The sequence below is a fragment of the Muscardinus avellanarius genome, assembly GCF_963383645.1.
Source record: "Muscardinus avellanarius genome assembly, chromosome: 7".
NCBI classification, from domain to species: Eukaryota; Metazoa; Chordata; class Mammalia; order Rodentia; family Gliridae; genus Muscardinus; species Muscardinus avellanarius.
The window spans coordinates 109,969,920-109,994,319 of record NC_137793.1 but is presented as its reverse complement, the minus strand read 5'-3'; the positions used below and the strand labels follow the sequence as shown (position 1 = coordinate 109,994,319).

The 24,400-nt window shown below is 41.9% G+C and overlaps 1 protein-coding gene across 1 annotated transcript in view; it reads left to right on the top strand.

Annotated features, from left to right (window-relative positions):
• The window catches only part of PAPPA2 (pappalysin 2), a gene marked incomplete at both ends in the record, with an annotated part of 252,769 nt that overhangs the window by 183,515 nt on the left and 44,854 nt on the right, over nt 1-24,400 (top strand). Inside the window, 3 exons of the mRNA XM_080698352.1 lie at nt 16,113-16,281; nt 17,685-17,820; nt 19,724-19,833. Of these exons, the coding sequence (XP_080554478.1) occupies nt 16,113-16,281; nt 17,685-17,820; nt 19,724-19,833 (415 nt within the window). The remainder of the gene's footprint in view (nt 1-16,112; nt 16,282-17,684; nt 17,821-19,723; nt 19,834-24,400) is intronic.

Genomic DNA, 24,400 nt, shown 5'->3' with positions numbered 1-24,400 from the left:
ACCCAGGGCCATTCTACTTCCAAATTCCACCCCCAGCCCTAATTTTTATTCTTTATTTTGAAACAGGGTCTAACTGAGTTGCATAGGGCCTCGTTAAGTAGCTGAGGCTGTCTGTGAACCCGGATCCTCCTGTCTCAGCCTCCCAAGTGCTGGGATTACAAGCGTGCGCCACCATACCTGGTGTGCTCATCTCTTTTTAAGAGGAATGAATACCCAAATATCAGCCAAAGGCATTCCCTTCCTGCTTCTTCCAGTCTATTGTTCCAAGAGAAAAGAAGATGCGGGCTGGCTCTGGCTTTCTCTGAGATTCCTATTCCAGCTTCATCCAGTTCCACCCAGGGATATCAGGGAAGGTGCAAGCTCCAGGCCAGGATCCGAAATAAAGAAAGACACTGGGCCTGGTGCTGCATGCCTCTCATCCTAGTACTTTGGGAGGCTGGGACAAGAGAGGATGGCAGGCTTGAGGCCAGCTTCTGCAACTTAATAAGATGCTGTTTCAAAAAAAAAAAAACAAAAGAAAGAAAGAAAATAAAAAGAAAATAAGGCTGAGGTATAGCTCAGAAGTAGAATTCCCCTGGATTCAATTCCCAATACCACCAGAAACAAACAAACAAAAACAAAAACAAAAAAAAAAATGAAGGAAGGAAGAAAGAGAAAAAGAAAGAAATGAGGAAGAAAAAAAAGAAATGGAAAGAAATAAAGACCTAGCAGTGAGACCTGGTCAAACCTCAAAAACAGAGGAAGGCCCCCAGCTATAGCATAGTGGGCCATACCTCCTGCTAGGAACTGTTCCTCTTACTTCTCATCCATCTCACACCCCGATTTCCTTCCCTCTGGCCCTTCTCAGTTTTCTTTCCTAGCATTTTCCCCTCTGTCATTGCTCCCATGTTGGCATTCTCCAAGTTCTCTCTTCTCTCTTCATCTACACACGTGTCAGGGATGAAGCTCGTTCAGCCCGCAGCCCAGTGTGCAGTCCATACACTGAAGCCCACCCTGCCTCTATACATTCTTCCCTTAAGGTACATGGGCCCTAAGACCAAATACCTATAGATGTAGCCACCTGGGAACCTCACTTGCATCTTAAGCTCTTACTTGTACCAAACAGCCTATAACTGTTCCTTCCACAACTGCATGTCTCTGTGTGTGCCGGTAGGCTGGTGGAGCAGGGCACCTGTGCGTCATTTCATCACCCTTTGGTGTCTTCCATCTCTCGAGCCAGTCACAAACGCCCATGGAATGCCATTATGTTCTGGACTCTCATATATGCCCATTGTTCCTGACACCTGCTGACACTTCTTTGAAAGAGGCCACTGCAACTTTTCACTTCTAGAGTGAGCTTGGCTCCAGTCTTCCTCCCCAATACATGGACCACATTTCAGCCAGATAGATAAATAGATGATGGGTAGATAGAAAGTCTTTCAAGAAATGGAAATCCAATTACAGTATTCTCCCACATAAAACTGAATGGCTAACTTTCTGTCATTTATTTAGGGAGGAAACAGCTTTAAACTTAGTTTCAGGGCCTTGTGCATCTGTCTGAGTCTTGCTTATGTGTATGGCCATGGATCTCACTCCTTTCCCTGGGATCACTTCCTTCCAGTTGTATATGGCGTCTCCTGCAGCACGGGTGTGGATGCTACTGGACTGCTTTGGTTCCCTCCTTATAGAGGCTGTGGCTTGCTGCCCTTGCCCTCACACACGATGCTGTCCTTCTGCTCAGCTCTTCCCAGTGGGGGCCTTTTACTTGGCCAACTGCTGTCGCCTGCCTGAGTCACTCCAGTGTGCGGCCAAGATTAAGAAGCACTGGTCACTGGATATGAGGGTCCAGGCCGGTAATCCCAGTACTAGCGAAGCCGAGACAGGAAGAGCTCAGGTTTGAGGCCAGTCTTATCAACTTGGTAAGAACAACTTCGGGAGACCCTGTTTCAAAAGCAAAAAAGAAAATAAGACTGAGGGTAGAGCCAGAAGTAGAATACCCCCGAGTTCCCAGGGTTTAATCCCCAATAACACACACACGCACACATACACACACACACAGCAACACTGGTCTAGTGAAGGCATTGTTCCTGCTAGAACAATGTGCCATGAAATTTTGGTTCTTTTAAGAAAAAGCAGTGAGACATGTCTTTTCATAATTTCTGTATCATTCCTTTTGCTTGGTAGACTTTTACATGTCACTTGGAGGATTATATTTTTGAAGGTAATAGAAGATAACAGGGAAAAGACAAACAGAACCGTAACTTGAGCCTGCACAGTTTATAAAGGTTCAGGAATTCCTTCCTCGTCACAGCATATATCACTCCCTCGCTGTTTCATTAACCTGACTCTCTAGGAAGCTGCAATAAATGTGTTTGACTTATATTTTATCAAACAGACCCTCTAATAGTCTCCCTTATCTTTCCTTTCCACAGTTGGCTTTCTCATTATGTGTTATCTGTATGTGTGAAGGTCAGGCTAACCTCATTAGGGCCCATACCTCATTTAACTTTTAAATTATGCCATCCTTCTCACTCCGCTCAGGTGATCTCTCCTTCTAACCATCATAGAATGCCATCAGTTTGGAGATGGCATAGTCAGATCTTTCTGAAGGTAATTAGAAATAGCCATACTTTCTATAGGATGGCAGGGGTTCACCTATCGTATTAATGTCTCCAAAGCCCATAAATCTATTTAAGTTTTATAAATATTACCATAGAGCCAGACTGCAATATGTAGGCCTCATGTTGGGATTATGTGCTGTCTGATGCATGTTTGGTTGGTGAAACCTTTGGAACCCTTCCTGCTCTGACTGGGGAAGACCCTGTGATGGAACAGAGCTAGTTTTGCACACCTGAACTATCTGTACGCACACAGAAAGGTTGCTGGTGTCGTGGCATGTTGAAAAGCACACAGCCTGGGCTCTGTTCTATTGGTGTGATGAGGACAATGTGTGTAGAATATGTGTGTACATCCCTCATTTAGTTCTTGTGACAGTAATACACTTTATTTTTTAATGAAACAGTAAAGTTTAACCATATGGTGTGATGTAATCCTATATAATTCTGTGATTTATGATACATTTTAATAGATTATTATCCCCTATTATAGATAAAGGAAATGAGATTCAAGAGTGTGGTTAAGCCAGGTGTGGTGGCGCACACTTTTAATCCCCGCGCTTGGGAGGCGAAGACAGGAGGATCGCACAGGTTCAAAGCCAGCCACGCTGACTTAAGAGACCCTGTTTCCAAATATATAAAAAAGAAGTATAAAATAGGTCTGGGAGTGTAACCTGGAGGTAGAAGGGTTTCCAGGAACCCCAGTACCACCAAAAAAAAGAGTGTGGTTAAATTGCCTTCCCTCCATCACTCAGCTAATAAATAGTGAGGTTGTGATTAAAATCATTCCACTGCTAAAACCTGTGCTTTTGGCTAACAAGAACTTGGATCTTGAAATCATTTCATCTCCTTAGACTTCTTTTTCCACATTCTCAAAGTAAAGCCAAGTGTTTCCTAGTTCTAAAAGTCTATATTTTATTTTATCAACAGAACAAGCAGAAAAAATTAACCCTTTGGGATAACACAATTGAAAAAAGTGATATGTTAATAATTTATTGCTACCAGGCCAAAAAACCCCACAAATTATTGTGTGTTTATTATAAATACAAATTGTGTACATTGTGTGATTATTATAAACACAAATGCTACACAAGCATAGACAGTAGAAAATATTTAGGATGCTCTTAAGAACTCTTGGTCTGATTAGATAGCCAAAGTTTTATTCCTTTTTATGGATAAATTTTTGTTAGTTATGGTTTATTTATCCCCCAGAGTACTAGATCTAAGTCTTTTTTTAAGGTAGACTGTTAAAGGAAATAACATATTTCCGTGTCACTAGAGGCTGAACCCAGAAACATTCTACCTCTGAGCTATACCCCTTTTTATCTTGAAACAAGGTTTTACTAGGTTGTTAAGATTCTGCTAAATTGCTGAGACTGGACCTGTGATCCTCCTGTCTCAGCCTCCCAAGAACTGGAAAGGTAGGCATGCTCCATCATGCCTGGCCATGAAAGTTTTTGAGATTTATAGATTTGAGTTTAAAATTTAAGCACTACTTTAAAACAATTTAGTCAAAATACTAAGGAGGGTGTTCTTAGTTTAAGATTTATCCCCTGGCTTAGTAGTCATATGCGATCTGGGTTTGGAGAGATTATTTTGAATCCCATTTTTTTTTTTTATGGTACTGGGCATTCAACCCAGGGGCATTCTGTCTCTGAGCTGTATCTCCATTATCCCTCTCCTGTCCCACCTGTTTTTAAACACAGGGTCTTGATGGGTGACAAAATGTTGCTATTGCTGACATTCTCATATTGTCCTTGAACCTGTGATCCCATCACTATCCTTATTTATGTAACAGTTAACAGAAGTACTTATAGATTTTTTTGAGGATTAAATGAGATAATAAACACAAAATACTGAGCAGAGTTTCTGGTTGTATTAAGCTTTGACTCAGCAGCAGTGCCCTTGTTCATCTTCATGGACACCATTATCACCACCATCACCATCATCAACAACTGTAATATGGTTTCCGGCAGGTTAATGCTCCTTAAAAAATGACTTGATGACTGGGCCCCTTCTAGTTTGTTAAACAAGAAACCTTTAGGAAGGACTATTCTCAGCTACGTTAAAAAAAAATTATTTGAAACAGGGTTTTGCTAAATTCAGCTACATTTTTTTATGGTATCTATTCTATCTATGGCTGGTTCCCGCGCATCAGAAAAATAGTACAGAGACCAGAAAGGCGGGAATTAGCACTCAGAGTGGGGGATATAGATCTTTACTTAGCAGATGCAGAAAAACATAGACATTCAAGTCCATCAGTGGGGGAATATGCCTTAATCCCTGAACTTGGAAGGCTGACAGAAGGATTACAGGTTCAAGGCCAGCAACTTAGTGAGGCCCTCAGTCACTTAGTGAAACTTCTCTTTAAAATAAAATAGGGCTATGGTTGTAGCTCAGAGGTAGAACACTCCTGGGTTCAATCCCCAGTACCAACACACACACACACACACACACACACACACACACACACACACACATAAACACCTCAAGACAGAAATTTTCATCAAATATTTACAAATGCACTTACTTTGCTGCCCTCATCAGATTCCTCTCTGTATGTTCATATCATACCACTGTCAGCTCCATGAGTTATCCAGGTATGATGATGACTTCAAGTGGACCACAACAAGAAGAAGGAAGAGTGTAGGAAAGAAGTGGAAATAAATAACAAAATGGAGATGGACACACTGCAAACATTATAGTGGACAAGAGAGTCCGTCTGGTCTGGAAGGGTAAGGGCCAGGACAAGTCCTGGAGAGCTTACCTGGCTTTTAAGGGTTTTTCGTACTTCTGAACAATAGCTTAAAGCTCTGTGGTTCCATTGTTCTTATCCTACTAGAGGAAGGGGTGGAGGAAACGTGGCTAGGGAACTGCAAGTGTGCAGGGAGGCAGTACTAAAACTTCTTTAATGTCCTGGATTGATTTATATCTTTTAAAGATTGTTGTAATAGCCAGGCGTGGTGGCCCATGCTTGTAATCCCAGTACTTGGGAGGCTGAGACCAGAGGATCTGAGTTCGTGGACAGCCTCAGCTACTTAGTAAGGCCTTCTACAACTTAGTGAGACTGTGTTTCAAAACCAAAAAATTGTGCTGGAGTATAACTCAGAGGTAGAATGCCCCTGGGTTCAATCCCCAGCACCACAAAAAATAAAAAAGTAAAAAAAAAAAAACAAAAAATGCTATAATAATCTACCTAATTTTAAGCCCTGTGCCATAACATTGCATACACAGGTAAAGGAATAGGTGCTAAATCATTATACATCTCTACACATGTGCTCTCTATGGCATGCCGAGTAAGGAAAGCACTATAATCTCTATGTACACTCAGCATCTGTAAGAAATAGAATTTTGTTTTCTTTCCATTAAGATGTTGTCTGGCTTTATAATTAGTGTTTACAGTAAGTACATTCTAAGTTTATCCTGGGAGTCTTCAATTCTCTTGCCATTGTAGGATAATGTGGGCTTTAAGTTAATTCATTACAGCTCCTTCTGGCTTCAAAGTGACTGTGTCTCTGTTCTGAGTTTTGGCCATTCCAGTACACACGGGGGTACAGGCCAGCTAGCTGCTGCCGACATTACGGGGCTAGTGACTGGCACACAGGCCCTTATTTCACACACAGTGCTTGCTGCACTCAGGAATTTCCCTGTGACCTTCACTGTAAGCCAGGGAGCGTCGTATCATACAACTCTGTGTTTTATGACTGCTAACTTCTCTATAAATCTGAATTTTAAGACAATAGCTAATCTTCTGAAGAGCTTACTTGTCATAAGTGAGCCAGTAGGACTTTCTTCACCTCTTAACTTCTTCATGCCCTGATGCTCATTCTTATCTCTTTCCTTCCCCACCTGTATCAAAGGCTCTGCTAACCCTTTCTTCGGCCTAGAGAGTGAGCCTTGTGTTGGCAACCTAGACTTGCTCTCTAATGATGGAGTCAGGCCAGACCTAACGGGTTCAGGATCTGTCTCTTGAGGGATTCTTGGGGGAAATAAATCTGAAAAATTAAGTAGGGTGGAAATATTGAGTAGAATGGCAACATCCTATACTTATGGCACTAATAGAGGACAGGGGTGGGAGTGCATTGTACCGCATGCTTCAAGTACACTAACGGACATGATCTTCCAGTGCTGACTTGGGAGAATGTCTGATTACCTCCATTTTTTAGATGGGAAAACAGAGGACAAGACAGGCCAAGTATTTTATTCCAAGTTAGAGATGCAGTAGGAGCCAGGGCTGCAGTTCTAGCTCTGGTCCTCTGACTCTATAACATTTTACTTTGGCCACTCTACCACACTTGGTAAGAATCACCCCGTTCAGTCACTAAAAGCCTACTGAAGGCCACTAAGACTTCTGACACTTTCTCTTGGGGCAAGGAGAATTGGCCTTTGGCTTTCAGCTCACTTTGAGGGCTGTGATGTCAGGAGAACATAACTGTGTACATCCAAGACAAGATGCAGGATGCTCTGATAATTCCTTCATGGAGTCAGGTCTTAATAATTGCTGTGGCTCCTGGAAAAGGGGCCACACAAACATCTCTGCTTTCTAACAGAGCAACAGGGGCCAGGTGGTAGCTGATTGGTTATTTTTCAGGTGAGGGGCACGTATGTGTATGTGCCTATGAGTGCCTTCAGTCCCTCAACCTGTGAGTCGTAATCCCTGGAGGAACTGTTTGTATTGGTGCATTATAGTCATACATCTTAATGGGTACAACGTGGTAGGGGCATACATGCACACATCACTCATTTAGCCCTTTCCCAATTCCCTCCCCATTTCCTTCCCCTTCTCTCCTTCTCGTGCTTGGCTTAGTGATTAACTTTGATATGTTTGTGAATGTGTACCATGTACATTGTACTGAAAAGTTGTGCTAAAACTTTGAAGAGAGCAAAAGTATTTCTCACAAATGAAAAAACTTTTCGCAGAAAATGAACTTATTGTTTGCCCTTTTCTGCAGAAATTTTATCCTCTCAGACTCCAGCCAGCACCCCACCCCGCCCCCACACATACACATCCTGAGTGGACTCTGCCCCACTATAGGAGGGGAAGGGAAGGAGGAAAGGAGAGAGAGAGAGAGAGAGAGAGAGAGAGAGAGAGAGAGAGAGAGAGAGAGAGAGAGAGAGAATGCATGCGTTTCTTCATTTACTTGACCATGGATTCAATGTGCATGACCTTTTGTGCCCTCTGGGCTCATAACATGCACTGTGCCTTCTGCCTGGGATGGCCTTCTCCTCCTCTACCTAACAAGTCTCCCTCAAACAGTTTCTTCATACCTTCACTTTTCCATACAGTGTTGGAGATTTACTCTGTGTAAGACTAGTAATATTCTGGTACTATTACAGCATTTATATTTGTTTTTCACAACTACAAAACCTAATATAATAAACAGGCATACACTAGGTGCTCAATGATAATTGCAGAAGAATATGCGAATGGACAGGTGATTGGTGAAGGATGGTGAAGGCCATGGGGTCCTATTAAATACTAGCTCCAGTTCATGACTGCCTTTTGGTGAAATCTCCAGGTCCTCAAACATGCAACTCTAGGAATTGATATTATTACTGTGAGGAATAATTGTAATGACCTTTGTGTATGTTTAGGGTTACATCCCATGCATTGGAGAAACCTCAGGTTGTTTTCAGTTAAGGAAGTAACTCTGAGCATGTTTGCTAGGATAAACACTCTCAGCCATTTGTAGAAAGGACCAGGAAGACATAAAGTAAGGGTGGTTGGAAGAGCGAGGCTGGGAGGGGGCACTGGTAGTAGAAGATGGAGAAGGGACCTACCTGTGGGTTTAGGTGCTCAGACGGAGGGGGAAGGTGGTATGGCTCCCGGCAATTTGGAGACCTGTGACTTAGCAGCATAAAGTTCAAAAACAGATATTAGGAGTGGGATGTAGAAAGAGAAAAATGCTCATACTTTCAGGAGTGACATATTGTTTATTCTGACAGAGGGGCTCCATGGAACAAGGCAGAAGAGCTCTGTGTGGGGTGTTGCTGTTTTCTTAAGTTAGCATTAAAAAAAAAAAAAGGAAAAAGCCAAAGTCAGTCTCTGATTGGATGGTCCTGATGATACTATTCTTGTTGGGTAGAAAGGGCTGGGGCGCAGCATCTGGAGGCCTGACTTTAGAGACAGCTGATGACTGTACTCAGCTGTAGACTCGTCAGGTCTGAAGGCCGCTGCGCCCCTGTTAGGATATTGGCTTGAGAAACCAGGCCTGCAGTTTGTTAAGAGGAAAACTGGCATGGAGTTTGGGAGTGCTGATTTTCTATTTGGGGTGGGGTAGAGGACTGTGTCATTTAAGAAGGTCCAGATCAGCACAGCACATCTCAAACCTTAACATGCACAGGAATCACTTAGGGGAACTTCTTGAAATGCCAGTTGTGCTTGAGTTGATCTGGGTGGGATGATATGATTTATGATTTATTTCTATTTATGTGTGTTTTTTGGAGGGTACCGGGGATTGAACACAGGACCATTCTATCTTTGAGCTACACCCCCAGTACTTTTTTTTTTTTTTTTTTTTGCAGTACTGGTGATGGAACCCAGAGGCATTCTACCTCTGAGCTACACCCGGGTCTATTTTTTTAGTCTTTATATTTTTTGAAACTGTCTCACTAAGTTGTGAAGGGTCTCACTAAGTAAATAGCTGATGCTGTCCGTGAACCACAATCCTCTGGTCTCCATCTCCTGAATGCTGGGATTACAAGCGTGCACTACCACGCTTGGCTTATTTTCTTTTTTAAAAAACAAGGCTTTGTTAAGTTGCTAAGGCTAACCTCAAACCTGCAATCTTCCTGTCTCAGTCTCCTAAGTTCTTGGGTGACAGGCATGTGCTACCATGTCTGGCATACACTATGATTCATTTCTAACCAGCTCCCAGATAGTGCCAGTATTTTTGCTCTGGGTACCACACTGTGACTAGTAAGGAACCAAATCCTGTTCTGAGTAAAGGGACTACTGAGTTGCAGTTCACAATGGCCTTGTGTCAGGAAAAACACTTAACCAATTCCTATTCCTGCTTTCTAATCTGTGTGGCAGAGATGATGCAATTTGCTGCCCTCACGTGCCCATTTCAGGGCAGGATAGCTGCACAATGCACTAAGTAAGGGGGATCATTTATGTTACGCTCTATTTCCTGGAGTACTAATACTCCCATACCATGACATAGGCATTGATGTGATTCATCATGGTACATTGACCATTTTTGGAGCTCCCGGCAAGTTCTTTGAGTTTTCTGACCCTTACTTCTTCTATAAAATCAACATTCCTACATTTACTGAACCAAAACGTATTGGGACTCATGATGTACCAGGCATTGTGCTGAGTACTGAGGATGTCATATTAAATAAGGTCACCAAGCTTATATTTCAGTCAGAGGAAATGGGCAATAAACAAGTAAAACCAATAAAAAGAATAATGACAGAGTATGTGTTCTTGGAAAAGAATAAAGATGCTCTGATTTTAAAAAGTTATAGGATTAAAATGAGGATGCTCTGGGGTGTCAAAAATGTTCTTAGATAAGAAGAAAGAGAAGGATCTGGTCAGGATAATAACAAAAAGAGAAGTCACACAAGCAGAGGAAAAGGCTCCCAGTTCCTCTGGCAGGAAAGATGGTGGATTCTAATTGGGATTCTAAGTCCAATATGTGTGAAGGGCATTAAAAAAAGTGAATATGGTATTGAATGAGATCAGAGAAAGTGGGGTCATATGATGCAGGCCTCCTAGGCTAACACTGGAAGTTTGGATTTTATTTTTCTTGCATTTGCAATGTTCTGCACAGGTAAATAATACCATCTTTTTATGTAGTGTTATGGGCATTCCCTCCAACTGGTGTGTGAAGCCTGGGTGGGAAGGGATCCAGAGAAGAGCCAGGGTGTTCCTTTGGAAAGTGAGAGATAGTAGCTCATTCTAGCATTTGTTGACTATGGAGATGTAGAGCTATTGGGACAAATTGCAGAAATATTTCAGAGTTGAAAATGATAGGAATTGCTGATAGATTGCATGAGATCAGCTGGGACTGTGGGAAGATAAAGTTAAGAAGAGTGGAATGGGGCTGTTTCCTAAGTGTCAAGTTTGAGCAACAGGGTAGATGGCAGTGTCATTTACTATGCAAGAGATGATTGATATGGAGGGTACATGAAAATCAAGAACTCTTGATAATAGTCTCGATCACCCTGGTGACATATTCTGCAATTCTAGTACTTGAGTGTCTGAGACAGGAGAATGGCAGGTTCTTCAGCCTCAGCAATTTAACAAGACCTTCAGAAACTTAGAGAGACCCTGTCTCAAAATATAAAAATATAAACTAGAGCTGGGGGCATATTTCATAGGTAGAATGCCTCTAGAATCAACCTTTACAATAAACAAACAAGTAAGTAAATAAACAATAAAAAACCAACAAAGTCCCTACCACATTATAAGCACAAAATTATATAGATATGTATTCTTCTGTGAAATGATTGGTACTTAATTTTCAATATTCTATTTTTTCTGTTATTGTTATTATTCATGAGGAATTACCTATTGGAGGCAGCAGACAGCCTTGATTGGCAAAGACATGATCACTCTCTTGGACTCAACAAATTGCACTTTTATTTTCTCCAATGGAAAATAAATACTGCTTTTGAAAACCCTTTAGTCGTGATAGAGAAGGATGGGGCAGCCTCATGTGTGCCTCCAAGCAACATCAATCACGCTTGCAGCCAAGTTTTGATTACGAGATCTTTATTTTTGGCAATGATGTAAGAAGCAGAGAGAGCACAGCTGGATTTTCAGCACTAGGTGGATACCACGAGGCCTGGAAACTGGTAAAAGCACCTTCTCATTTGGAAATCATGGTGACCTGTCTGGAGAGGTCAGAGGGGAAAATGCAAAGCTCACCCAAACCCCAACTCCTCATCACCCGGAGAACGATCTTACAGAGTATGTAGGACGTCAGAAACAAGATGATCCAGCTGACACCCCTAGACAACCGCTGTCAAGTTTGAAAATAGAGTCCTAGGCCAGCTCCAGGTGACTTAGCTCAGTAGGTTTGTCGATCTAGGTTTTAAAAATACCATCCACATGATTCTGATGGAAGTGATCAAGAAATTTAATTTTGAAACCACTGGTCTCGTTGGGTGTTTTTATTGCAACTTGAAAACTTTAAAATCCATTCTTGTTTTTGCCAATGCCTTGCTTGCTCTGTGACATTGGGAAACTCGCCTACTTGGTTATGAATGTGCAGTTATCCTGCCCATAAAATGAAATATTGCTGTGTTCTTTATCCACTGGGATAGAGAATGTGTCACTTGAAAGGGACAGTGGATGGACAATCAAAGAATCCCGGGGATCTCTGTCCTGGTAAGGCTGTCTGAATGTTTTGGCCTAGTCTATGCACATTCCAGTATTGTTCTCTAAAATACTAAGTCCTTCACTTCATGACTTCCACGAGTCTCTTAACTCAATTTATATAAATTATCAAAAGACATTGGATCATTGTGAATAAACCAAAATTTCACTAATGATTTTTTTTTGAGGGGGTAGAACTAGGAATTGGCCCTAGAGACATTCTACCCCTGAGTTATACTCCCAGGACTATTTTTTTTTTAAACAACCTTACTAAATTTCTGAGGTTGGCCTTGAACCTGAGAGCCTCCTGTCTTAGCTTTCTCAGTAATGGGATTACAGTTCTATGCCACCAAATCCAGCTCTTTTAAAAGAACCAGAGGTTAGTCCTCAACATCACCAAATTAGAAGCAACCCAGAAGCAGCTGTAGCACTGCTGGGGACCCAAGTAGCGCCACTGTCAGATCCTGATCAATCCAGGCTACTCCAAGAGTGCCACAGACTCCATGGCTTCAGCAAGCAGCATTTATTCCCTGCAGTTCTAGATGTTTAAAAGGCCAAGCTGTGGGGATCTGTCCACACTCTTCTTGGTTTTCAGAAGTCCTTGTTGTCTCTGTGTCCTCCTGTGCAGTATACAGAGGACAGGTCAGTGTGTGTACTTCTAATAGAACTAGTCCCATCATGAGGGGTCATCCTTATGACTTAACCCCCAGAAAGGACCTGATTCTCATACTATCCCCTTGGGGCTCACCTTGGGTGTGGCACAAACATTCACTCCGTGGCACAAACATTCACTCCGTGGCACTAAGTGACTGAAACCAGCAGGGTAGATGGCATGTTTAGGCTTTAGTCTTCTTTAGCATTCTTACATGGAAACCAAATTTCCTAGAACTGGGGATAATCCAGGACACAGTCATCATCTCTTTGGGAATAAAATGGCCAGAATGAAGTGCCAAGACCCATACCCTGGATCTCAAGTCAGAGGCATAAGTTAGAAGCTGTAGCTATGGGAAGGAATGAGCCAGACATTGCTATTGGACTGTGAGGAACCGATTGTATGCTTTGGAAGAAGTCTGAGTGTGGGGCCTAAAGAGCATCATCTGATGGAGAGAGATGTACAGGCTGTGAAAAGGCCCTGCAGGGAAGGCTGCTGACAACCATCTTCTCTACAAGGGAGAAGAAAGAATGAGGAAGGAGTCTCCTAGGGAAATCCACACACTCCCCAGCCTCTTCTTACTTCTGCTGAGGTGTCATCTCTCCATTCCAGGGACCCATCTCTGTGTGGACTGTGGGACTTCTCTCGCCACCAGGTAGCAGTCTCTCTCCCTGCGTTGCTGGTGGCTTGCAGTGTAGAGCATATCCTGTTGTCTGAGTACAACCCCAAACACCCAAACACACTCTGCCCAATCCATTCTCCCTCAATCCATCTGCCCTCACCCCTGAGGTTATTAAACTGGCAAGGAGATACGTGAAATCTGCATTCTTGAATGGTTCCTCACTCTGGGCAAGAAAAGGAAGGACTATTTCCATGGTTGAAGTGTTCCAACAAATTCAGAGAAAAATATCACATGAAGTAAAAATATTATCGTCTTGGCCAAGCAAGGGTTTTCCTTTATAACCACGCTGACATGCAAGGTTTTTACAACCCTGCCTCTCCCCTGGTATCAGGGGCACTGTCTGCTCTCTCCAGCTGGGGGATGTCAATTCAACAGAGGTAGGGGAAGGATTTCATCTGCAGGAGGTGGTAGAAAGGGGAGAGTCCCTGGGAGGATTTCAATTCTGTAGTATGAAGGAGGATAAAAATATCCAGCTTAGGAGAAGGACAAAAGAAAGTCTTATACAGTGAAAAGAATTGCAAACCTTTCATTAGAAATACATTCGAGAAGACATTTTTAAATGGCATCTTTCTTGAGGGAAAGAAGCCTTATAATAAAGAATGCATAGTGTGCTATTTCATTTGCAAGAAGTTCAAGAACAAGCAAAATTAACCTCTGCTGTCAAATGGCATACTGCATAATTCTGTATTTGGTGGGAGTTGGGGGATTTTACTGGGAAGGAACACAAGGGGGAATTTTGAGGGACTGAAAATACTCTTGTATTGATCTGAGCAGTGGTTACCCAGCTGCATTCATTCACCTGTAAAAAATTCCTCAAGCTTTATATAAGAATGGTGTCTTTTCTTACATGTGATTTAATATTCCGTGCAAAACAATTAAATAGATCTTATTTTTTCACACTCTTGAATATATATTGATATTAAAGATGTCAGGGATGTTTGCCAGGCTGGAGATACTGTTAGTAATCAGAGTGGCCATCCGGCACGGCCTTGTCATCGAGCAGACACAGGTGTATGTCCTACTCTGAGTCCTTTGAGCAGGTGTTCCAGTTTCCATCTCTAAAATGTGGATTATAATCATTACTCTTAAGCATGGTTTGGGGTAATTCAGATAAGTAAGGTACATAGATGTCTTCCCTAACATTGGAAATACAGCTCACAATGATATTTATTATTAATAGGTAGTTGATACATGTCCAAATAGACAATGATGATAGAGAATCCAGGTCATATATCATTTTTCTATCCAAAACTATTCCTTAAAATCAAGGTAATAAATACTTGGCTTGTAAGTAGATATTATCAAAATGTTAAACTATTAAGACTCTGTCTTTAAAATTCTTTGAAATCAAGCACATTCTTTGATGTGCAATCTTGGAATTGAACCTCTCTAGGTACAATTTTAGCTATAAAATGGGAAGGAAAACACTATTTTGTCAGGAGTTATGATAGTTCCTTTGTTGAGTGATCTGCCTTGAATTTTACCTGGTGCTGCCAATTTCCTCTCAAGGATCATTCAGTAAGTATTTGCTAAGAGCATAAAATAAGGAAGATGATGATGATGATGATGATGATGATGATGATGATGATGATGATTATCGGTGGTGGTACTGGGGATGGAATCCTTCTACTTCCGGGTTACACTCCCAGACCTATTTTATATTTTATTTGGAAACAGGGTCTCTTAAGCCAGCGGGCTGGCTTCGAACCTGCACGATCCTCCTGTCTCCGCCTCCCAAGTGTGGGGATTACAAGTGTGCACCACCATGCCTGGCTAGGGCAGATATTATTTTAATTCCTGAGAATTAAAACCAAAGACACAACCTCTGACTTCTGGAGTCTTCTAACCTAGGGGGAAAGCCTGGACACGTGTACATTTATAAGCCAATGGGATAAATTTAACGTCAGCAAAGGTGTAGTGCACCGGGCAAGTGTTCAGTTAAAAGCATACATGGAGGGGTGGGCTGATTTAAAAAGAGTATCGTAGCACTAGAAAATGGCAATTTAAGGCTACAGTGGTAGAGAGAGTCAATGGCCAAGGGGTTATTTATATCTTAGGCCACAGGCTTGTTAGCAAGAGTGTTCTGAGTCAGAAGTGGGTATGTTTAAACAGCAAATCTGAAAAGCACCTTCAAATTGCAGTGAGTCAGAAGGAGAATGGAATGGAATTTGCAGTAACCAGAACCCTCATTCTTTTGACTTCCATCCACCTCAAACACAGCCTGTGTGGCTGGAGGCCATGTCTGGGCATGAGGAGGAACGGCAGTCCTTCCAGGGCACGGACTCAGTCACAGCTGCTTTGAGAATCTGGGGAAAGGTATGAGCCTTTTCCAAGGAAGAGTGGGTTGTAAACAAACAAAGCAGTTGTAGTCCTATGAAGGAGAGGACTGTTCAGAAGATTATATGAATCTGTTTTAAAACAGTACTCACATTGCTGCACCTTTTCTTCTCTGAAGAACCAAAACTTTCAGCTGCTTCATTGGTTACACAGCTGTATCAGTACCGAGGCCTCAGTCCACTCCTGGTTACACCCTGAGTACGTCTTTGGTAGCCTTTTCTGTACTCCATCTTACTGGCATTTGCTAATGTACTTAGATGTGAGACTTCCAGGATATGCCTCTCAAAGGACCCTGAAAGGCAATGCATTATTTATCATTTATTCTGCTCTTTTGGAAGTAACACTTCGAGTAGTATTACACAACACCAACTACCTGTTAATAAATGAACATTACTATTTTTAGCTTAAGGACCTTTAAATGGGACTGGGGCTGTGAGACCTTTGACTAACAAGAACCCTAAGCCTTTCCATCCCTTCTTGAGGGAGCCTGATGGGCCATTTTGTCTTATGTCTCATCAGCAAGTTCCTGAAGATACAGTGTCTGGAAGGTGGGATCTGGGAGCAAGGCAGCTGCATCCCAGTGGTGTGTGCGCCCCCTTCTCCCGTTTTCGAAGGCATGTATGAATGTACCAATGGCTTCAACCTGGACAGCCAATGTGTGCTCAACTGTAACCAGGAGAGTGAAAGGGTAAGGACGGCTCTTCAAGCTTTGTTTTGTGCTCGAATCTTGATGGCCATGCCAAGCATGTTGAGTTATCTAAAAGAATCCCAGCAGATGGGGTCATACTAAGTTGTAATTCTGACTGGAGGTGCTGGTATCATTCACTAGGGAATTTTGAAGATACCATGTTTTGGGAACATTCTCTCTCAAGTTCGGAACTTCTTCTGGAATAAGAAGAAAAACCTGATGGGATCTGGATACCTGGGTACCTTCCAAACAGTTCTGTCCTAGGATCCTTGTTTGGCAATGCAATCCCCTCTCATGCATAGCCACTGATCTAATTTGGCCAGGAATACTAATTTTATATACTTTTTTTTTTAGTAGAACAGAGTGTTGAACAGATACACAAATTCTTCAGCAAAGCTCAAAGTGCTGTTTGACAATTATCCTCCCTAGGATTTTGGCACAAGATGTCTCAAATGAAAACCACAGTCTTATCATGGTTGTGTGACTAAAATCAATTTTATTTCAGAGTTTCTTTCAAGCACCACACACATACATGAGACAGGAAGTCAAGCAGACTTGATAGGCAAAGATCAGTGACTCTGCTCCTTTGGCACATGCCTTTAAGCTAGTGTCCAGCACTCCAAGGTAAGTACTACAGAGCAGATGTGGAAAAGAATATTCCATAACACGAGACCCCCCTGAGAAATCAAACGCATCTATTTATGCCAGCTGATTAAGAAACCAAGGAGTTGGCTGCATGAAAGGAGTTAGCTATATTTCTAAAATCTTATTTTCCTGGACTTTTGTTGTTTAGTTCTATTCTCTGTGTGCTAGATGGCTTATATGTGGTGATTACTGGGTGTGTGAAGCCAAACTTTACACAAGCCAGCTCACATATGGAGAGAGGAATCAGAACAAAGGCAGCTAATGATGTTTTCATTTCAGTAGAACGGCAAAAACACACCTTTAGAAAAATGATTAATTGATTTCACTGGATGATACTCATCTTGAGAAATGACTGACATTGTCTGAAATAGCATTCATGTGTGAATGTAGATGAATCAATGCAAAACAACAGTACATGAGGAAAAGTTCCCAAAGTAGCTCAGAACACATGGTATATAGTTAATGGCTCATCCTATCTTTTTCTCCAAAGGGAATATGCCGTTGATAAATTCTATTAATGGAAAAATTATGTCTGTTTTCCATTTGTTTCCTTCTCCTCCTCCTCGTTCTCATCCTCTTCTTTTTCCTTTTTATTTTTGTATTTGCTATTTTCAACACAACTTGTTGTTTCAAGAGTGTCTTTTATTTCAAGTTCTAGCTGGTGAAGCACATTACCACTTAGTCCTGTCCCTATTCCTCTACTCTGGGTGAAGTGAACCACACAGTGATGGAGATGCTCTCTGCCTTTGATGTTCTAGCTTCCCATCCTCTGCACTAAAGAGGGACTGTGGACCCAGGAGTTCAAGTTGTGTGACAACCTGCAAGGAGAATGCCCACCACCCCCCTCGGAGCTGAATTTTGTGGAATACAAGTGTGAACAGGGATATGGGATTGGTAAGGATGGGAAAGGATGTTGAAGTTGTCATTGTATTGGGCCCGGATAGATTTTGAATCTTCTCTCTGAGTTGTGGATGGAAAGCAAACTGGCTCTTCATTGCCTCAGTAAAAATGAAATTCATGGCGAATTTGCTCGTTTTCCTCTTCTGCCTGTGTACGATGTTGGTACCTTTGCTGAGCCATCTGGTTATATTACCCACTCTGCTGCAGGGCTGAGAATGGATGGATTTATGACAGGGATTGTAGTTCCAAGAGGAAAAGGGATGTGTAGCCACATCCAGGCATGTGCTGGGCGCTTCTATTCTCCCAGTAATTGTTATTGGAGAAGAGAGTTTCTTAAAAGGGTAATTTGAGATTGCCCTTCTTGGTATTGCTCTCTGCCACTTTTGTCTAGGGAGCACTAGGCTCCAGAGCCTATTGGCAGCTTTTAATTCAAGTAATTGCAATTAAAGGTCTTTGTCCACCAGAGCTGACTTATAATGATGTTGACCCAACTTTGTCCTGGCTGGCTCAAAGGGTCATAAAAAAAGAGTTGTGTTTTGTGGGAAACCTCATGAATTTACTCCTCAATTCTAAATTGTAGAAGTAATTTTATAGGGCATTTTAACCCGTATGGTGCCAATTTGTATAATTTAATTAGAAACCTTATTTGTTTGCAAGGGTTTTCTTTTACCATCTTAACAGAGGTAGGGAAAGATGCGCCATGATGTCTGTGGTAAGGCTTGTATTATTAAGGAGTTTGGTATATTCCTTAAGTGATATTTCATGACCAATCTTTTATCTTTGAAGCCTCTAATTTCTGTATTAAAATATCACACAGTAACATATCTACTAAAGTCCTAAAGAATGATGTAAACTTTTATTATTCTTAAAGTTACCTGAAAATATAGAAACATATCAGGGCATTGTGGTACATGCCTGTAATCCCAGTACTTGGGAGGCTAAGACAGAAGGATCAGAGGCTCAAAAACAGCCTCAGAAATACAGCTAGACACTCAGAAACCCAACAAGACCCTGTTCCAAAAAAAGGGGGGGGGATAGAGGTGTAGCTTACAGGTATAATTCCCTTGATTCAGTCCTCAGTACCACAAAATAAAACACATAGAATTATATGGCTGAGAAGAAACTTGGAGGTTATCAGATTTATAGAAAAGAAAATTGAGAATCCCAAGAGTATGTTTCATTTGAATAGAATTTTAGGAGACATTTAGTCCCCACATATAAGGGAACAGAGCATGATTTTCCTTTGAGAGACCAACACGTGGCCAGAAAACTCTGCTTCTGTTTTTCCGTTGCTTCCTTCTTTAATGACATAGGTTCTTGGCCAGAGATTTAGTGATCTGCAGTGTAGCAACTGATAGGATATTTTCTGGGTCAATCTTAAAAGTTCTGGGACATCCTCCATCCCCAGCTATTTAAGATCTTAGGTAGTAATTACTGTAGTTATAAACTACCAAGAGGCTACAAAAGCAAAAACCATATTAAATATAATTAAAAGGCATCGGCTAATCAAGATAGAGTATGGCTAGCTGGAGTCTTAGAATGGGTATTTGGAGGTCTGCTGGATGAGGATACAATCTCTTAATTTCTGGATCATGAAAAAAAATTTGAGATCGGTTAAGGAAAAGGGGCTACTGAACCAGGCATAGGAGGCTCTTGGACCCAGGGGAGTTAACTGACTGCAGTGTTTTTTAATGTATATAGTGGCTCTTTTAATTAGTGTAAAAGTATCTATACATGTACACAGTAGATGGATATCCGCCCTGTCTATAACTATCACAATGCAATGAGCCATGATGTAGAAAGAATTTGCTCTTGGAAATCAGAATTGTTATCTGAAAAATGAAAAAGACTTGAGATAAAGGAACTTATGTCTCTGCTGTGAATCTGTGTTCCCCAGGTGCCCTGTGCTTCCCGGTGTGTGTAATCCCCCCTAGCGACCCAGTGCTGCTGCCAGAGAACATCACTGCCGACACTCTGGAGCACTGGATGGAGCCTGTCAGAGTCCAGGTGAGGAAAGGGACATTTTCATGTGCCAAAGATGTAAGGCTGCTGAGCCACTCTCCCATTCTCCACTGACAAGACAGGGCGTTTTCTGCAGTCATTGTAAGGCTTTCAAAGCATTCCTGAAATGAACAGCCATGTGGACCATTCCTAGAGACAAGGGTAAAACAGCGTAGAAAAAGGAGGGGAGCTGTGGGAGGGAGACAGTCCACATTTAAAAGATAAGGATATATGAAAGAGAAAGAGAAAAGGTCAATCACTAAGCCAAACCTGAGAAGGAGGAAGCGGGAGGGAATGGGGCAGGAATTGGGTAGGGGCTGATTGGGTGAGTGTGCTTGGATGCCTCCACTATCTTGCACCCCATTAATATGCTTGACTACAATGCACCAATAAAAAATTAGAAAAGAAAAAAAAGAGCTAAGTGGGGAAGATTTTGTCAGAAATTTGTTATTTCTTTTTAAAATGAGAGAAGGTGATTTCAGAAACCTGGGAGCTTATTTGCTTTATTACTGTTTGGCCAAATCTTTGCAAGCCTATTCCTATAGAATCACCAAAAAAAAAAAAAAAAAGAAAGAAAGAAAGAAAGAAAAGAAAAGAAAAAAGGCATTCTGGAAGCAGACACCACATTCAGAAATCATTCTCCACTCTCTGCTTTTCTTCACTTGCTAATTGTGCTTTAGGATTGGCAGGGATTCCTGTTAAAGCAGGAGGATCAGGAAAGAGTATTCTAAGTGTGATTTGGGGCAAGAGATGAGGAAGAGTATAACCCTATACATTCTGCTAATCCAAGCTTCACTGTGTGCCATGAAACTGCAGAGTGCTGGGGTGAGAGATGACTAAGATAACCCCTCTGTTTAAGGCACTTAGAACCTGGCCCTGCCACCAGATATTTACGGTGGTGCAGCATGAGAAGTGCCTTGGTTACGGCAGACCTGCTGAGGGAACACCTGTGCGGAGGCAACAACTCTTCTGCCCGGGATCCTGGGGGAGCTGGGGAAGGATAAACCCACAGAAAGCTTTTGCTCTGGGTCTAGAACTCTGATCCAGAGGGACTTCTCAGAGGCCTACCAAATATCCCATGTGGCTGAAACCATGGTATGTGAGTTAGTGAGGAGAGGATAGATGGGGCGGGGAGGACAGGATAAAGGGGGAAGCCTTTCTCAGGACTCTGAGCCTCCTGAGAACTCTTCCCGTGGAGATAGAGAGTCCCAGAAGCTTGAGAGCAGAGCAAAGATGGCTTCACAGTGGGAAGAGGAAGCCAGGTCTTCCATGCTGGGCCTCCTCGCCTAGCTTCCCCTCCCATGTTTGCAGTTAATGTTTACCTAAGCTGTGGTTGTTGGTAGCAAAGCCCTCTGGAGAAAGCTCCACCTCACATTCCATGGTAAGCCTGATGGCACAGGCTCCCTCTTCCGGTCCCATGGACTCAGCTCCCTGTAGTGAGAGATTTCCTTTTCTCTGTTAGCAACAAAAGGGAGAAAGGCTTGGGCAGGTGGGAGCCTTCCTTTCTTTCCTTAGGGGATGCAAACTTCTGGGGAGCTCCTCTGCACCTACTTCCCTATCCCCCTACCAAGGCGCTGGACGGGAACAGCTCGGGGTGCAGTGCGGGGTTTCTAAGGCCGGAGTCAGGCCTTCAGCTAGTGCACTTTCTTCAGCGCTGCCTTTCAAGTGGCCTTTCAGAAAAGAGTAGTTCATTTGTCTTCATAAAGGCAGTATAGATACCAGTTACAGAGAGTGGCCATTTCCAAACTGGAAAAACATTTACTCTATTTTATTAAAGCCTCTCTTTTCCAACCACCCTGTAGGTGAACCACCACTTTGTTACCATGATTTCATAGTGCTTTATTCATGTCCATATTCCTAATTCTTTTTCCAGTGCCTGGGGCTTTGTAGGTATCTTATAAACATTGAATGAATGACCAAAGACATTGTGGTGGCACTGTTTTGTACTTAAGAGATAAATGTATACTTTTCCCCCAAATTGGGTCCGTTCAGCAACTTCTCAATCCTATGTAGACTCAGATTCTTTTCGTGTCAAGTTGCCCACCCCAAGAGGAAAATATAGAATACCTATTTTCTTTCCAGACAGTGTGTCAGGCATCATTGGTATTACTGCATTTGTGACCATCAGGATCTAGTCCTGAGTAACTCTTGGTTTGGGATGTAAATTGTCCAGGTATGCTGTGGAGACAATAACATCAGAGAAACACCATAAACACTGAAAAGAAGTGGATGTTTTATAAACTGAGCTTATTCTACTCAGGATCTTTGTTATTTACCAACTGTGTAGCCTGAGGCGCTTCACTTTGGTATCTTCCACAGCTCTCCTCCTGGGTAAATGGGAGAGCACCTGTCTCCGTGGGCTAACATGAGCATCAAATGAGCAACATATGGGTAGGATTTAACTCCCTTGGAGCATAACACTCTTGCTTTTTTGATGAAAGTCATTTTAAAACTTTTAGTACATACTTATTTGAATTTCAACAAATTAAGACGACAAAGAGAAAATCTTATAACTTTATTATTTTATTTACATATATAATACTTTCATTGGTGCATTGTAGCTTCAGGTCATAATGCAGTCCAGCGTGATAGGGACGTGCATGTGCCTGCACACAGCAGTTGGTGAGCCCCTCTCAGTTCCATCCCCTTCCCCACTCAGGATACCGAGAATGGCATTGATAACTTCACATATGTACATATCATCAATGGAAGTGTCTCCTCCATTAATTCTTCTTCGTTTCCCTTGACCCCTTCTATCACTCCACTGGGGTCTCTCCTCTATTATTTAAAATCCCTCTTGTATCCCGATTACTCCCTAGTTTCCACATATGAGAGAAAAGGTATAACCCTTCATTTTCTTTCTGTGACTGACATAGCTATTATGATGATGATGATGATGATGATGATGATGATGATGATGATGATTAATTATTATTATCATTCTTGGTACTGGAGATTGCAGCCAGGGGCATTCTCTCTCTGAGCTGCATCCACAGTCCTATTTTATATTTTATTCTGAGACAGGGTCTAAGTTGCAAAGGCTCCCGCTAAGTTGGCGAGGCTGATTGCAGTCTTCGGTCTCAGCCTCCCACATACTTGAAGCAGGCGGCTCCTCTCACGTGCGCCCACCTGCATCTTCTCATTTGCAGGGATATTGCTTATAAGTGAAGCCTTCAAGGATGTTCTGCATTTAGAGAATTAAATCTTATTATATAAATAAGAAAAAGAAGTCAATGGGAGCAATGGAAATGCGGTGAGATGATTGTTCTTAGCTACTCTCAGGTCCTCTAAGGGGGGACTCTGCACAGTCATAGGTAACCTCATGTGCTCTCCTTTGGTGTCACTCAGTGGCTTGTGAGGGTGTGAAACTAACTTTTTCATAAATAAGAAGAAATGGCTGGGCGTGGTAGCACACGCTTGTAATCCCAGCATTCGGGAGGCTGAGACCGGAGGATCGGGGTTCGCGGACAGCCTCAGCTACTTAGTGAGGCCCTCTGCAATTCAGTGAGACCTGGTTTCAAAATAAAGAATAAAAAAATAGGGCAGAGGGTGTAGCTCAGAGATAGAATGCCCCTGGGTTCCATCTCCAGACCCGCAAAAAACAAAACAAAACAAAAAAAAAACTGTCTCATCAGCCAAAGCAATTGTATTCAATGAAACTCCACATTGCATGAAAACCTTGTAACTCAAACTGTCTCAGAGCTTGTTCCATGTTCTACTCAACCTTAAATGTCGGCATCCTCAAGGATCACTTGACATCATATAAGAGAAATAGCATAACTTCCACCCTTTGAAAGGCTGGAGAGGCCTTGGAATATATATCTTCAACAGGCACCCAGGGTGATCCCACCATAAGGCTTTGAGAAATGCGATGATTACAGAAGGCTGGTAACATAAATATTTTTAAAGTACAAACGCGCCTATTTAGAGCATGGTTCATTTGTTCAGAAAATGATGCTTGCCGTTGTCATGAAAACTTTCCGAACTGCCTTGTACCTGGCAAAATTGTAGAGCAATGAATCAAATTCCATCCTTTTCTCTATTCTGCTTCCAATAACCTTATTCTTTGCAATAAAAAATAGCTTACATTTGGATAACACTTTATTGCTTCAAAGCTATATATACATACATACATATATAATAAGTTTATTCAAATCTCATCACAAATCAATAAGCTAGGAAAGCAGGTTTTATCTTTATGTTACATACATATTAGATATTGTTGGATGATTTTTTTCAAGATTTGAGAATTGGTAAGAAATGGAAAAAGAAATTAAATATAACTAGCGTTTCTGACTCAGTTCAAGTTCAGCATGGTACCCTCGGCATCACCCAGTCTTCTGTAGCCCCCCCCCGGCCCCCCTATTGTATTTTTGGGCTAGTTTGCCTATCAAGTAGAAAATAAGTCATTCAACCATAAAGACCGCCCCATTTCTCTATTTCCCCCAGCATAGAATTTAAAAGAAAAATTTAAGAGAAATCTATTTCTATAGTACTGCTTTTTTATGTTGAAAGAATTTTATTATTTTTGTTTTGTTTATAAAGAACAATGTCGTATACTTTTAGATATCTA